General features: G+C 43.5%; 1 protein-coding gene across 1 annotated transcript in view; it reads left to right on the top strand.

Annotated features, from left to right (window-relative positions):
• SPRED2 (sprouty related EVH1 domain containing 2) overlaps positions 1-13,516 on the top strand; it is a 60,552-nt gene that overhangs the window by 25,675 nt on the left and 21,361 nt on the right. Inside the window, exons 2-4 of the mRNA XM_050315137.1 lie at positions 7,567-7,744; positions 9,127-9,295; positions 12,031-12,095. Of these exons, the coding sequence (XP_050171094.1) occupies positions 7,567-7,744; positions 9,127-9,295; positions 12,031-12,095 (412 nt within the window). The remainder of the gene's footprint in view (positions 1-7,566; positions 7,745-9,126; positions 9,296-12,030; positions 12,096-13,516) is intronic.

Raw genomic sequence — 13,516 nt, 5'->3', positions numbered from 1 at the left:
TGGAAGGCAAAATCAATGTGCATGCCGGTTTTGATGTAGCTAAGAATGTATTTTCTTTTTTTTAAAGTTTATTTATCTGGCAGAAGATAAAAACCCTTTAGCTTTAGACCACAGTTATCCTGCTTACTCCCTCACCCCTCCTCTGATACAGATTCGGCTGGAATTGAGTCACAGAATTTTATTTTTTTTTTATATTTGCAAAATGTTGTCTACCCTTTGTAGTTGTAACATACTTGTCATGGAGGATGTTTACAGAGGGATAAATAAAGTCGTCTCCACTGATCAAAATGGAGGATAGTGGGGGGAAAGTCAATTGCTTTGGGTGAGCAATGCTGGATTTTTTTCTTTCCTTTGTAAACTATGAGTTTTCAGAAACACTGTGTGGATGTTGGTGTAGATTCATAATTATTTTTATGGAATGCACTTTTACTCTGCTTGTTAGGTAACATAGGAGAGCACTAGCAGTGTTTAAGGTCAGTATACATTAGGAAGAAAATTAGGGTAGAACTTGGCTGTGGCTTTTTTTTGAGGTGGAGGCGGGAATCAATTCAGGATGCAGATCTTATGGATCTACCTGTTTGGCTGGCTAAACTTTCATGTGATTTTTGCTTATCTTACACGTGATATAAAACAAATACCATCTGTCATGCAACAACAACTTCCGTTCTCATTACACTAAATGATAGTACTAATTAGCTTCCTTGTAATCTGTTAATATTTCATACTCTTGCACAAAAATAGGAGGACTTGAGCATGCAACTCTTGCCAGTACTGCATGAGCTACAGGCTAAATTATTCAAATGTATTGTGTTATTGAACAGACTTTTTTTTGTTTTGCTGTCCCTTATAACTTTTCAAGGCATGCCACCATATGCAGCTGTAACCATTTATTGCAAAATTGACTCATTCAACAAATTCAAAGAATTTTTTTTGTTAACAGATTTCATTAAATGGTTCTGTTTTCATTAAAATTTCGTTAAAATTTTCATTTAAATGAAATAAGATTTCATTTAAAGTTCTGTTGTCAGTGTGTGTGTGTCCCACTGATGTCACATCTGTCTTTAAAAAAAAAAAAAAACAACACAGAACTTTTTGGGTCTTTTTGTGGCAAGATTTGCTGTGGACTTAGATAGCTCTAACACAATTTCAACAGTATGTTACATAGATGCTTCTGTACAGACACAAGTCATAAATTAACCTGCCCTGATACCATTAGGCTTTCTTTTAAATTCAATATTGTTTGCATAATAAGCTGATTTCTGGGAGACCACTTAAATTCCATGCACTTGAGCTGCATCAATGGATCTTTGCTTGCCCATGAGCATTCTTGCAAGCCAGCTTTTTTCCCTAAAGGCTGCTTGCCAGTTTGTTTGAGGTTTTGCCCCTGTGTGCAGCACTTTGTGGGGATCACCAGGCAAGTCTGGCGCAGGAGAGGCCGAAAAATGGATTTAGTCCATGCAGGACTACATTGTATGTATTTACACATATATATGTATGCATTTGAAAAATGAGTTTTCATGTACTTCCTGGAAGCATCTGAAATAATTAGGGGATTATGAAATCCCATTTGAGCTGGTTAGAATAGAGCTGTTTCTCGTAAACTCAATAAAATCAGCCTTAAATGTTGAACACACGTTTTGGTGAAAGGCTTCCTTTGTTCCTCTCTGCCTCGGTATTTAAGGGAGATGTGGAGGCGGGCGGCTGGGTTGTTGCAGGTGTCTTGGTTTTTTGAGAAGTCCTTTTTCTTCGGGGGTTAAAAAAAAAAAACCCCAAACAAAACCGCTGTTAATTTTTCCTGTGGAGGATTTTTGGATGCGCTGCGGTGCTCGAAGCAAACCCAGGCTTGCTGAGCCCTGGCTGTGGAGGACCTGACCCCTCTTTGGGGCTGCTCTAGACCAGCATCTCTGGAGCAAGGAATGTGGAGACTGACCTGTCTTGCATTTACTCTGACTGTGTGGAAACTAAAATTTTCCAGATGCCTTTTTATTCTGATGGTATTAGATTTGAAAGACAGAAAAATACAGGTTGCAAATTTGTGATACTGGAGTTGGGTTACAGATAGAGTGGTTCTGTGTTCCTGGTGTGGTGCAGAGGTGAGGGCAAGGAAAACTTTTGGGAGGTTTTCCATGGTTTTCTTCAGGCTGCATTCTAACCTTTGATCTGACTAGAGAGGCACAGATGGCTCTTTTTTCATGGTGAAACTTACTGAAAGAGCTTCAAACCTGCTGTAAATCCAACTAGTATGGAAATATCAACTTTAATTTGCTGTAGCTGCATGCGCTCAGAAGTTTTCCTCCCAACAGATTGGTAACTTAGGTTTTGAAGGAGAAAATGCTGGTTGTAATCTTCAGATATTTCACCCTTGCTAGAAGGTTCACAAACCAAACATCAAATCAGGAAAGGGTGACTCCAAAAATAGCAGTTTTTCATGTCTTCCACCAAAATGTCACTGCTTTCTGGCTGTGGGATGAACTGCAAAGAGGAATGCTCACAATATAATTTGCAGCCATCATCTGAGCAGAATAGGATGGCTTTAACTCCAGCTGCTGGAGCTGCTTGGGCAGGGAAAATACCTGGCACTGTGAAATACATCCAGCTCAGCCAAAAACAGGTTATGCCCCAGTAATCGTAAAGCTATGTTTGCATGGATCCAAATAGTTTGAGTTGTGTTTCATGTGCCCAGTTCAGCTGAACAGCTTGACCTCGGCTGCTGTTGAATTAGCAGCCTCCTGCTGTCCTTTTGGCTCTTCCCTGAAGCCTGGGATCTGGGAATGCCGATGCATTTGTTAAAAGACAGCAGTCCATAATTTTGAAACCCACTGGATGCAATTACTTTTCTGTCTAAGACCTGAATCTCTCCTGGCCTTGTAGGCTGCAGAGTTGGGAAGGGAGGAAAATACATAAGTGCCTTATGGCTACATTAGCAAGGAAGTTTATAGGCTTATATTTTGGTCAAGTAGCTTGAGTAGAGGAAAAAAACATTATGGAATTATGGAACGTGTCTGGGAAGTGTTTTAGATTTAGATGCTAAGAGTGACTCAAAAAAGAATGGTAAATGTGGTGGGTTGGACTACTTTTTTTTTTCCCCTTGGGATTTTTAGACATCTCTCGTGGTATTTGCAGTTGCTGCGTTGGAAGCAAAGTGGAGAAGAAGAGCAGCTGGTGGAAGGGAGCTGTCTACTTTGACCCTCCTTTGACAAAGACACTGGCAAGATTAAAGCCTTAACAAGCAAGTGAATTATTTGGTGTTTAGTGCAGGATTGCAACCATAAGCCCACACTGAGCATACAGGGCAGGTCAGGGCTTTGTCCCCCGTTGGCATTGCTGGAAGTGATGTGGCTCGTGTCGGAGAGGGCTTGGATGGTGTCAGCCACATTTGTACATGCTGGGGGAAAGCGCTTCTGTCAGCCCTAAATGTCACCACTTAGACACACAAATTCTTTGTGAGTTGGGCTGTAGGTAGAACTGGCGTTCAGTGATGGCAGAGGTAATCCTTCAGTCATTTCTTGTTTAGGAAAACGCTCAGTGTCCTCCAGAATAGCAATTACACACACACACACATTTTTTAATACTTTTATATGTATATGCACACCCACAAGCTGTAATTTTTAAAGGATTTTCTTTTCCTTCCAGTGAAAACAGAACATGCTTTTCAGCACTACCTTTACTCCCCAAGTTCATTCTGTGTTGTGTTTTTTTTACTCAGGGTGGGGCAGGCAGACAACCTGGAGCAGCCCTGGAACATGCTGGCCGGCTGCCATGCAGCTGGGTAATCCCTTCAGATACTTTCTTCCCAAGCTTTTAAGGCTGTTGAAGACAAATCTGTAGGGTTAAGATAGCAAAGTATTCCATTTAAGAGCATAATTAAGAATAGCTTGCATGAAACGCGTAACACATAGGCCATAAACCTGACAATTAGAGTAGTCTTAAAAGTTTTAAGAAGCCAATAAAACAAGGGCAACTAAGGCTACTGTGGGGTTTTTCTTCAACTGTTTCGTTTTTAGCTGTTGGTATCTCATTACTTGTAACAGACGAAATATTTTCACGTGCCTCATTAACTGTTTCTCCTGAAAGAGTCAAATTGCAGGTGCCGTGACAAAAATGCAGGTGTTTCACTGCCTCAGTGCATCAGGGTTTCAGCAGGGACGTGCACATGGGATTTGCAGATTGCTGCTTTGCTCCTCGGGATTTTGAATGCCTGGAACCAGCGAGAGCCTTGATGCAGTCGCGTAAAATTAAATAGCAAAGAAAATAAACAGCTTTTACACTAAGGAAGCGAGGTCCTTATATGGACCTGAAATATTTGAGTACCTCCCAAGTATTTATCAACACTGGCATGAGGGAAAGAAGCATTGCCTATTCTAGGCTTGTGGATGGAAGCAGCAGGCAAGATTTAGACATAGAAGACTGAAGGAAGCTGTGCATAGCCTTGAAAATTCAGCGTGCCGCTTCTGAGTCCTAATCCAGTGATTAAACCAAGATGTCAAGCCCTAAGAACCCTTAACCACCTCCTTTCCTTCTGTCTTTTCCTTTTTCCCTGAGTCCCTTGGCATAGGTTGCACTCTGGGAAGCATGTGCCTGTGGCTGGAGCACAGTGGGAGTGGGGACGGGGCTCTGCAGGGAGCCCAGCGTCACTGATGACTTTTGATCCTGCAGGAAAGCGTGCCAAGGGATTACGTTAACGGAGCCAGAGCTCTGCTTGCCCTGCCAAAGGTGAACCCTTCTGCTGGACAAGGCTCTAATAGGAGAACAGAGGGCATCTTGCCATGGTAGGGGAATTCTGGTTTTCTGGCTTGATATATTTAAGGAGGTAGCTCTTCAGGATGGGAAGAATGCAGTTTATGTGGCATCCTCTTGGCATGGGGTGGCAGAGTTTGTAAGAGCTACAGGTCACGGTGTCAGTGCAGATATGAAGATGAAAACCATATGGCTTTGTGCTTTACCAGGTCATCATTATGATGGGCAGGGGTAGTAGTCAGGGCACCTAAATTTAATGTGTAGGCATCCATTAGTATTCAAACATAACTACAAGCTTAAGGAATTCACTGAGAGCTGATGGAAACACAAATAATGGGTAGGAATCACAAAGTACTGAGTAGCTGCTACTTGGTTAATTTTCCTTTAAGTGGACTGTTTTTGCAGCAGAGTAACTGAAGGCAGACATTACTTTTGGGACAGCCCAAGGCCCCAGCTGCTGCCATAAAAGTGAATGCTAAATCCTGCAGGAAGCTGTAATGCCAGTGGCAATTTTCAAGTGTGGAAGTAGAAGCAGCAGTTTGTGTGTGGATGACTTTTGCGGGAGGATGGGAGAGAAGGTCGTATTGAGCGGCTCCGACTTCAGAGGAGAGCTAAAAATAAGTCTAGAAAGGATCCTTGGGGAACAGTAAAACTATATGGAAATGTATAGTTAGCTTGCTTTTTTTCTTCATCTGCTAATTGCTAATCTTTTAAGACCATATGGAAAGGTACAGAAAAGAAAACAAAAACTGTCTTGCGTGGAAGCAGCTCGGGTTTTGCACAGTAGGAAATTAGCTGAGGTATTTTGCTTAATTCTGAGTATCAGGAAGTCAAAGATTAAAGTCGCTATTGTAAAATCTAGAACTGGGTTTTCATTAAAAAATAAAGAGGTAACTGGATCTATTTATAGACACACTTGCCTTGTTTCCTGTACCAGGATGCTGCTTTAAGGACACGTAATAGCAAAAATATGCTTAGAAACGTAGTTTCTGTGAATGCCTTGTGTGTGTCAGCTGTGGTAGCCCATGGGCCATGTATCTGAGTGTGCTGAAAAGCTTTATATCAGCCAGTGCAAAGTCCTCTGAGCAACAGGGGATGAACTTTAAGCGTCTGTGCACTGCCCTCATTGTGTAGGTGCAGGGAGAAAGTTGGCGTATCCATAAAATAAAGGCGGTGAAGGGAAAATTGCAGCGTGAGCCTGGCGAGATCTGTCTGGCTGCAGAAGGGATGAGCTGGTCCCAGAAGATGCTCGCTGCTTCCCTTGGTTTGTCCTCAAAACTGCCTTCAGGTAGGATCCTTGAGGCTGCTTGCTTAGATGTTAGGTCTGGTCGTGTTAGAGAAAGGGAGGCTTGGACTTTTAAGTACTAGCACCTGAATTACCAAAGCGTTGCAGAAACGATGTCTGAAAACAAGAGGCAGCTCCACCTGGTGCAGGATGAAGAAAGCTAATGCTACTTGTAATGTTGTACAGGATACCGGTTCTGTTGTCATGTTATACAGGATCCTGGGAAAATGTCTGGATACAGAGCTTCCCACAGCGAGGAGTTTCTTTCCCTAAAGGATGATACCTGTCATTTTGAAGGCCTGCGTCTTAGAGCCTCTCTTGGAGCGAGTTGATCTTCCTCCTCCTGGTGAACTCACCTGGTGGCCTGGATGGAGATGGACAATCCCTGGGCAGTTTTCCTTGCGCGTCCTTTTTTTTTTTGCTGTTCTCAGGTTTGAGTGCCCTGCAGCACTTCTGTGGGCGCCAGTGGGTGCCTCGGCAGCTCTGCAGCCAACAGTGCCGTGGCTGTGCCTGGTGGACATCCAGCCACACTGTGGTGACCTCCTGGCGAGGGTGTCACAGCTGCCAGTCCTGCCGTGAACATCACTGTGTTAATCCGTGCCTGACATGTGGTGGGTTGCTCTGATTCAGTGGCAGCACCAAGGACTGAAAGCTAATTTGGGTATTTCCCAGCACAGTTCTGTGCTGGGGACAGTCTGTTTTAGCGTGACGTCTGTTGCGTATTCTGTGCAAGGTGCTTTCTTTTTCTTTTGCTTGCGTTCTGTGGTGGCTTTTCTGCTTCTGAGTGACCCTGGTGATGTCCCCAAGAGATGATGGAGTGGCTGCTCTGGGGTGCAGCAGGATGCTTGGGGGAGCAGAGCCACCCGCTGTCGGGGCTCTTTTGAGCTCTTGCGGTTGGCATCTGGATTATCCCCAAATCTTACGTGCTTCCAGAATAGTTTCTTGTGAGGTTTTGACACTACGCCTTTCAAAGCTTCTTGAAATGCTGGTGAAGCTGTATTTGGAACATGGTGTGGTCCTGATGACCTGAGCTGAGATGATTCCTGAGGCTGTCCCAGATGCGAAGGAATTTGAGTGTCATCTTCGAAAACCCACTTCAAGAATTTGATCACAGAAAACTTGAAACACTTTGTTCATGGGTTATTTGAGCTCCACGTGTCCTTCCAGCACTTTGTAGACCTGATGCCCCAATGCATACCCTGTAGAAGGTGGCCTTGGGGTGCTGCCTTGCTCACCTCACCCCACTCTCTTGGTCCCTGTCCCCAGCTGCATGAGGGAAAGAGCGTGAGGAACCACGGCTTGTTCGATCTGTGTGTTGATATCTGGAAACCCAGTGGGTTCTTTCCTTGCTGTTTGATGGGTCTCTTTCCTGTGGTGGCTGGAGTGGTCCAGGCCATCCGTCACAGAGGTGGGCTTCCATCCTGGGCCGGAACTCTCTGCTGGGGTCAGCCCAGCGCCGTCTGAATGCCACCCTCGAGAAAAACACTGCGATGAGACTGTGTGATGCTGACAAAGGTTCTGTTTTTGTTTTGTTACCATTGCAGTGACAGCTATATTGTGCGAGTCAAAGCCGTGGTTATGACCCGAGATGACTCCAGTGGGGGATGGTTGCCGCAAGAAGGAGGCGGTCTCAGTAGAGTTGGCGTCTGCAAGGTCACGTACCCGGAGGGCAATGGAAGAAGTGGATTTCTAATCCATGGTGAAAGGCAGAAAGACAAACTGGTAATAGACCCTAATTCAACTTTTGTCTGTTCTTATAATGAGAATTATCCCAAATCTATTGCTATTGTATTCTTATGCAAGTTTTGGTGTGGTTTGTTTGGTTTTGGTTTTTTTTTTTTTTAAACGTAAAAACAACCATGTGCAAATAATACCAGATTGGACAAAACAAGCCCATCCTCATCTAGAATTGCCACCTTTTGCTATTTAGGCTGGCGAGCTGCCACCTGGAAGGAGCAGGTAAATTTTTGACATCCGTGTGCAAAGATCCCCTTTGAATGAAAGAGGGCCTGTGTTGTTTTGGTGGGTTTTTTATTTTTATTTTTCCCTTTTTTTTTTTAAGACCTAGCGGGGGTAAGTGAGAAGTGAATTGAAGTGTAAAGAACCCATGAAGCCAGTCACATTGCACTGAGTAATGCAGCGCAAGCCTTTTAAAAAGGGCCATGAATTATTTATGCTGCGTGCCGTTCAAGGTTTGAACAAGCTGAGTGAGAATATGAAGACAAGTTGTCTCTTATGAATTGACACACTCGGTTTCTCCTGGTAGCTGTTTATCTAAAAAGGAGCTCTCTTCTATCCCTGCACAAATCAAATTAATAAAGCCTTTTCCTGATTTCCAGGGGCAGTTTTAGATGTTACAGTTTGTTATCTCGTTTTTATATGTTTGATTCTTCTGAAATACACTCCTGTGAAGATATGGGCTAGCTTAAAAATAGCACTCCCTGCACAGGCTCCAAAACTCCATTATTTGAGTCAGAAATGATCTTGCTTTCAAAAAAACTGTTTTTTTAAAGCTGTTTCAGTTATAGTTTGTCTTTTGCAATTCTGTATTGCTTAGGATGCTTTTTTGATGTTATTTGGGACCCATGCTTAGGGTTTTGGGGAATGGAGTAAGACATGGCAAGCCATTCCTGTTCTCCCAGAGCATCACCCTAGAAATGGTTTTTGGCACAGCAAAGCTTGAGATGAGTGTCTGGCTGGGGCTGAACAACTTAAAAATGGTGAGGGGAGTGTTGCAGCTCCTCCTAAATCTACGGCTGGTGGTGGATAAAATTTCTGCTGAGCAGAATTATGGAGGGAAGAGGTTCTCCCTCCACCTGAACCCCCACTAGCTTAACCTGTGCCATGCTGGACCTGAGTCTAAAATAGGCTCCTGGGCCATGGAATGAGCGCCTACTCAAGGCACAAGCAAAAGATGAATGTGCAGTGGTTATGGGAACAATTACAGAGTCTGGTGTTCGTTAGTCATCGTTCGGTAGGGAAGGATGTTCCCCTGCACGAGGCATGACTTGGCTTGCTTTTGGGTCCGGCCTGAGACGGTGCCGGCTGCGTCCTTGGGTGGGAAAAGTGACTCTGCTCCTCTTTTGGGGCTCACGCCCTCCCAGGTGGTGCTGGAGTGCTTTGTGAAGAAGGACCTGGTGTACACGAAGGCAAACCCCACCTTCCACCACTGGAAAGTTGACAACAGAAAGTTCGGGCTCACTTTTCAAAGCCCCGCCGACGCTCGAGCCTTCGACAGAGGAGTGAGGAAAGCCATCGAGGACCTCATTGAAGGTAGCATGGAGGTGGACACTTCCAGCCTCGGAAGAGTGGGGAAGGAGTTGGAGTCAGGGAGCTGGGAAGAGGGATGGATTTAAAATCAGCTTTTAAGAACCGAGTTTTCTCTTCCCTTAAGGAGATAAAGTGTCTCAGTCCAAGTATTTTTCAATCTTGTCTGTCCACACTTCTCACCCTTAATTATCATCAAGTTTGTTGTTACTGCTTTCTTTGATAGGCTTGGGTTTCACACTAGTGATGGCAACTCAAGCAGCCCAGGCTTCTTTATGTGCAGTCAAATCTCGTCTTATTGAAGTCTTTGTTAAATCATAGGATGAATTCTTGCCTGGAGTTGAATAAAACTTTGGTTTGTTTTTGGTTTTATTTTGCAGTAATTAGTTTTGTCTGCATCCTCTTAGTTGAATGGTAGTTCTTGAAGACTTTGTTGTGTTTTGGGGTGTTGTTTTTTTAATTCTGTAAAAAATGCGTTTGAATTGCCCGTACTTTGAAGTTGTCATAAATTTTTCCTTTTCCCATTTCGTTGCATTCAGGCAATCATAATACAGCTGTAATTCAATTGTACTTTATTTTAATGACATTTGATTCTTCATGGGGGTTTTTTCCTTTTTTTTTTTTTTTTTTTTAACCATGCTTTTTATGTAGGGGCTTAGTGGTCCAAAGCCTTTTGCCTTCTCATCCTGTGTGATGGGGATATTTATATGTACAGATGGTATCATTTTTTGAGGATACTTGCTCAAATACATGTCCAGATGTGTATTATTTTTTAGGACACCAGATCCATAAGACAGCCTAATGTTCTGGATACCCTGTCCTTGCTTTAAAATTAAAATGGTAGATGCTGGGAGAGAATTAATGGTCCAGGGCTCCTTGCTGGCAAATACCTCTTCAGTTAGAGGAATGATGTTCTCATAGTTACTTAGTTACTTTTTTCTATATTGTCAACATGAAGAAGCTACAGCCAGACTTTCTACTTTCTTCTTCTTGCTAAAACTGTGAAGCATTTTGAGTTGTAAAAGTGACGTTTTATGTAAGTGTCATGGGATTGTGCAAAGTTTCAAGGAGATGATAGCTGGATTGAGTAGCATTTTGGAGATGCCGATACTTGGCAACTCCTGTTTTGCTCTTTTTGATCCATTTTACAGTGGAGGTATTTAAAATCAAGTTCTACTGCATCTCGGATACTTCAAAATCAGCAAATCTATATTTATCCCATTAACAGTACAGGCTGATCCTCATGAATGTGTTCCTCCTTAACTTCCAAATAAGGCTTTCTGAATGAACAACAATAACTGGCTCATGCACACACGGCGTCGGGCAGCAGACTTCATTTGTCATTCATTTTTTGTTCACATACTTGATCAAATTTAGCAGGTAATATGAAGCACAACTGACTGTGCATTCGAAACTTCACGAAGTCACTGCTTTATTGTTAATATTTAGCCTGCAGTTCGTTACCTGTAGCATCAGAAGTTTGGTGCACAAGTACAGCAATCCTGTGCAGCTCCATGGAGCATTGGAGTGTTTTAATTTTAAAGCTAATGTAGCAAATGGCACAAATGTTTCCACATTACTCAGTGTTTTAAGTGGGCTTTCGCACTTAGCTCTGCACATCTTCATGATGATGCAACTGAGAGCAGCCGAGGCTGGTGCTGATAGCATTATATAAAGTGCGTTATTTTAACAAATTTCCAGAATGAAGGCGGTACAAACCGTTCGACTATTTTGGTCAGAGATGTGATGTGGCTGTAATTCAGTCTAACAGTGGGCTTACAGCAGAAAAATAGACCTTTGACTTGGATGTTTTTCCCCCAAGGCCATCTTGCTGCACCCACCTTCCTTGGAGGCCTCGTGGAGGGCCAGCCAGGAAGGGCAGCTGGGATCCTGGTCTGGTATAAGGAGAGGAGTCACCCCCTTTTATCTACAGCATAAATTTACTGTCAAGTCCAACAATGGTGTGTGCCACCCTCTGTGATGCCCTTCTGGGACGTGGGTGCTGACTGGGCTCTCAAGCGGCTCCGGAGGGGAACACCCACTGGGTGAGGAAAGTCATTGGAAGAAGGGTGTTTTTATTGTGCTTTCTTACTTTTCCAGAAGATTGCCATGTACCTAGTGAAAATGGCACCCCAATATTTTGCTCTTGTCTATGGTTTTACAAATATCAGCTCCTTTCAAACACTTCGCTTACGTGGGGCAGGGTGATCTTCTGAGAAGCATCTGATAACAGAGAAGACCTTTAGAACAGATAACAACTTCCAGGTTTGGAAGGAGAAAAAAACTCAGTCCAACTCTTCATTGTCAAAATCAGGTTTATTTTTTGTAAACAAAAGGTTATTTTGCCCCCAGATTTAGGGAATACATGAAGAATAACTCATATATGGTTTCTTGACAGCTGTGGATATAGCCTCAAGCACTGATTAGTGCATAGCTTTACCATTCTACAGAAATTAAAGTCTTCTGTAATTGGAATTGGTAACTGCTATTTTTAACATTGTTAATTAGCATTGCCAGCCACACAGTTGCTTTTCATGACACTTTCAGATTAATTTACCTTTCCAAACCCAGCTACCAGAACATGTTTTTTTTCCTTAGTTTTAGCCACTCTTTCTTTTATCTATAACACACAAACTTGTGAGAATCCGAACGTTTACCAGCCCAATTTAAAAAAAAACAAAACAAAACAAATTGCATGGAAATACCACGTGTTTAAAAAGTTGTTTTGTTTTTTTTCCTAGGATCTACGACTTCCTCGTCCACCCTTCACAACGAGGCCGAGGTCGGCGATGATGATGTCTTCACTGTAAGTACCTGTCACCCGAGGTCGTTCTCTTTTCATGCTCAGGTTTACATGGTCAAGTTTGAAAGGGTTTTTTGTTTTTATGCCTCGGGGTTGGCTTTCAGCCACCGTCGTGTTTGGCCATTGGGTGTGTTTTGTTTGATGGAAGTATATCCTCTACAGAATGTTGGGTTTCTGTTGGCCTCCCACTGCCACGTGAAAAGCATGTCAGAGCAGATGATGTCAGGGGCTAGAAGTGAAGAAATAATCACCCTCAGGTTTCCTATGGTTTAGTCTGAGTGGTGCACACACACCACTTAATACTTCTCTCTGTCCTTGAGGAGCTTCCTACAAACTCAAAGAGGTGGCTGCTACTCAGGTACATGCTGATGGCAATAAGATTTTGAATCACAGCTGTTACAGAAGCCAACTTTAAAGGTGTTTCACCTGTACTTAAAATGTAGGAAGTTCAAACAAGTGGGTTTTTTTCGGTGGAGGAAGGTGCAGTAATGTGCCATCTACCTAACCAGCAGTGCCTTAAGTAGGAGTGAGTTGTTGGCAGTTAATTTGTGGTACTGTCTAAAATGTATTTTGGAGCTTTGCTGAAACAGAAGTGGCTACACTCGCGCACTTTAAAAGGAAAGTTAAAAAATAAAAAAAACCTATCAGGTGAAATTCTGGATCTGGTCAAGGCTATTCCACAAGCTGAAAATGAGTTGCTCAGTGTATACTTTGTCTTACTGAATTTATTTGCTCACCTTAGATTGCAACCCCACACGCACACCTATATGTGCATTAGTATATTATAAATGTCATCGTCCTTGTGGGGCCTGAGTTCCAGGAGGGTGGAAGGTGGGACATCCTTGGTGCAGCAACAGCAAACTCAAAAATTGTCTTTGTGATACTTTCCTGGTTCATTAAGGTGAATGAGGAAAAAAATGAGTACCAGCATCAAGCTGTTTGAAAACCAGTACCAGGAAGCACCCGAAGCCAAAAGGTGTTTTTGAGGGTGGTGTTGCACCGAGTGGGGGACCAGGTCAGGTTCCCTGCCGCGTTTTGACTGGATCCTCCCGGCGGCTGGCACGTTGTCCGCATCTGTCCTTTCGTCACGGCTCAGGGAGACAAACAACAGCAGGCAGGGTTAAAAGGTGACTTCCTGCACTCTGCAGCAAAACTATCATTAGCAGCTGCTTCCCAACTACCTGCCAGAAGTGATTTATAGGCCCTGGGATGGGACAGACCAGGGGGAGGCACTGGTGGAGCCAGAGCCGTTTACCGATAATGTGCTGTTTTGCTCCCAAATTCGCTGGACGAGCTGTGCTCTGCTGGGGATGGACAGTGGCTCTTGATGTGTGTGTGTGTGGCTCTTCTGTGATCATCAGAAAGGGGATAACTGTCAAAATGTGCCTCGAGTGGGTGTGTGCCAGCTCTCACTGGATTACACA

The sequence above is a fragment of the Myiozetetes cayanensis genome, unplaced genomic scaffold, assembly GCF_022539395.1.
Source record: "Myiozetetes cayanensis isolate MyiCay16 unplaced genomic scaffold, myiCay2020 scf2-11, whole genome shotgun sequence".
NCBI classification, from domain to species: domain Eukaryota; kingdom Metazoa; phylum Chordata; class Aves; order Passeriformes; family Tyrannidae; genus Myiozetetes; species Myiozetetes cayanensis.
Note: the sequence above shows the minus strand (reverse complement) of the source record. Positions and strands in the feature narration are given on the sequence as shown.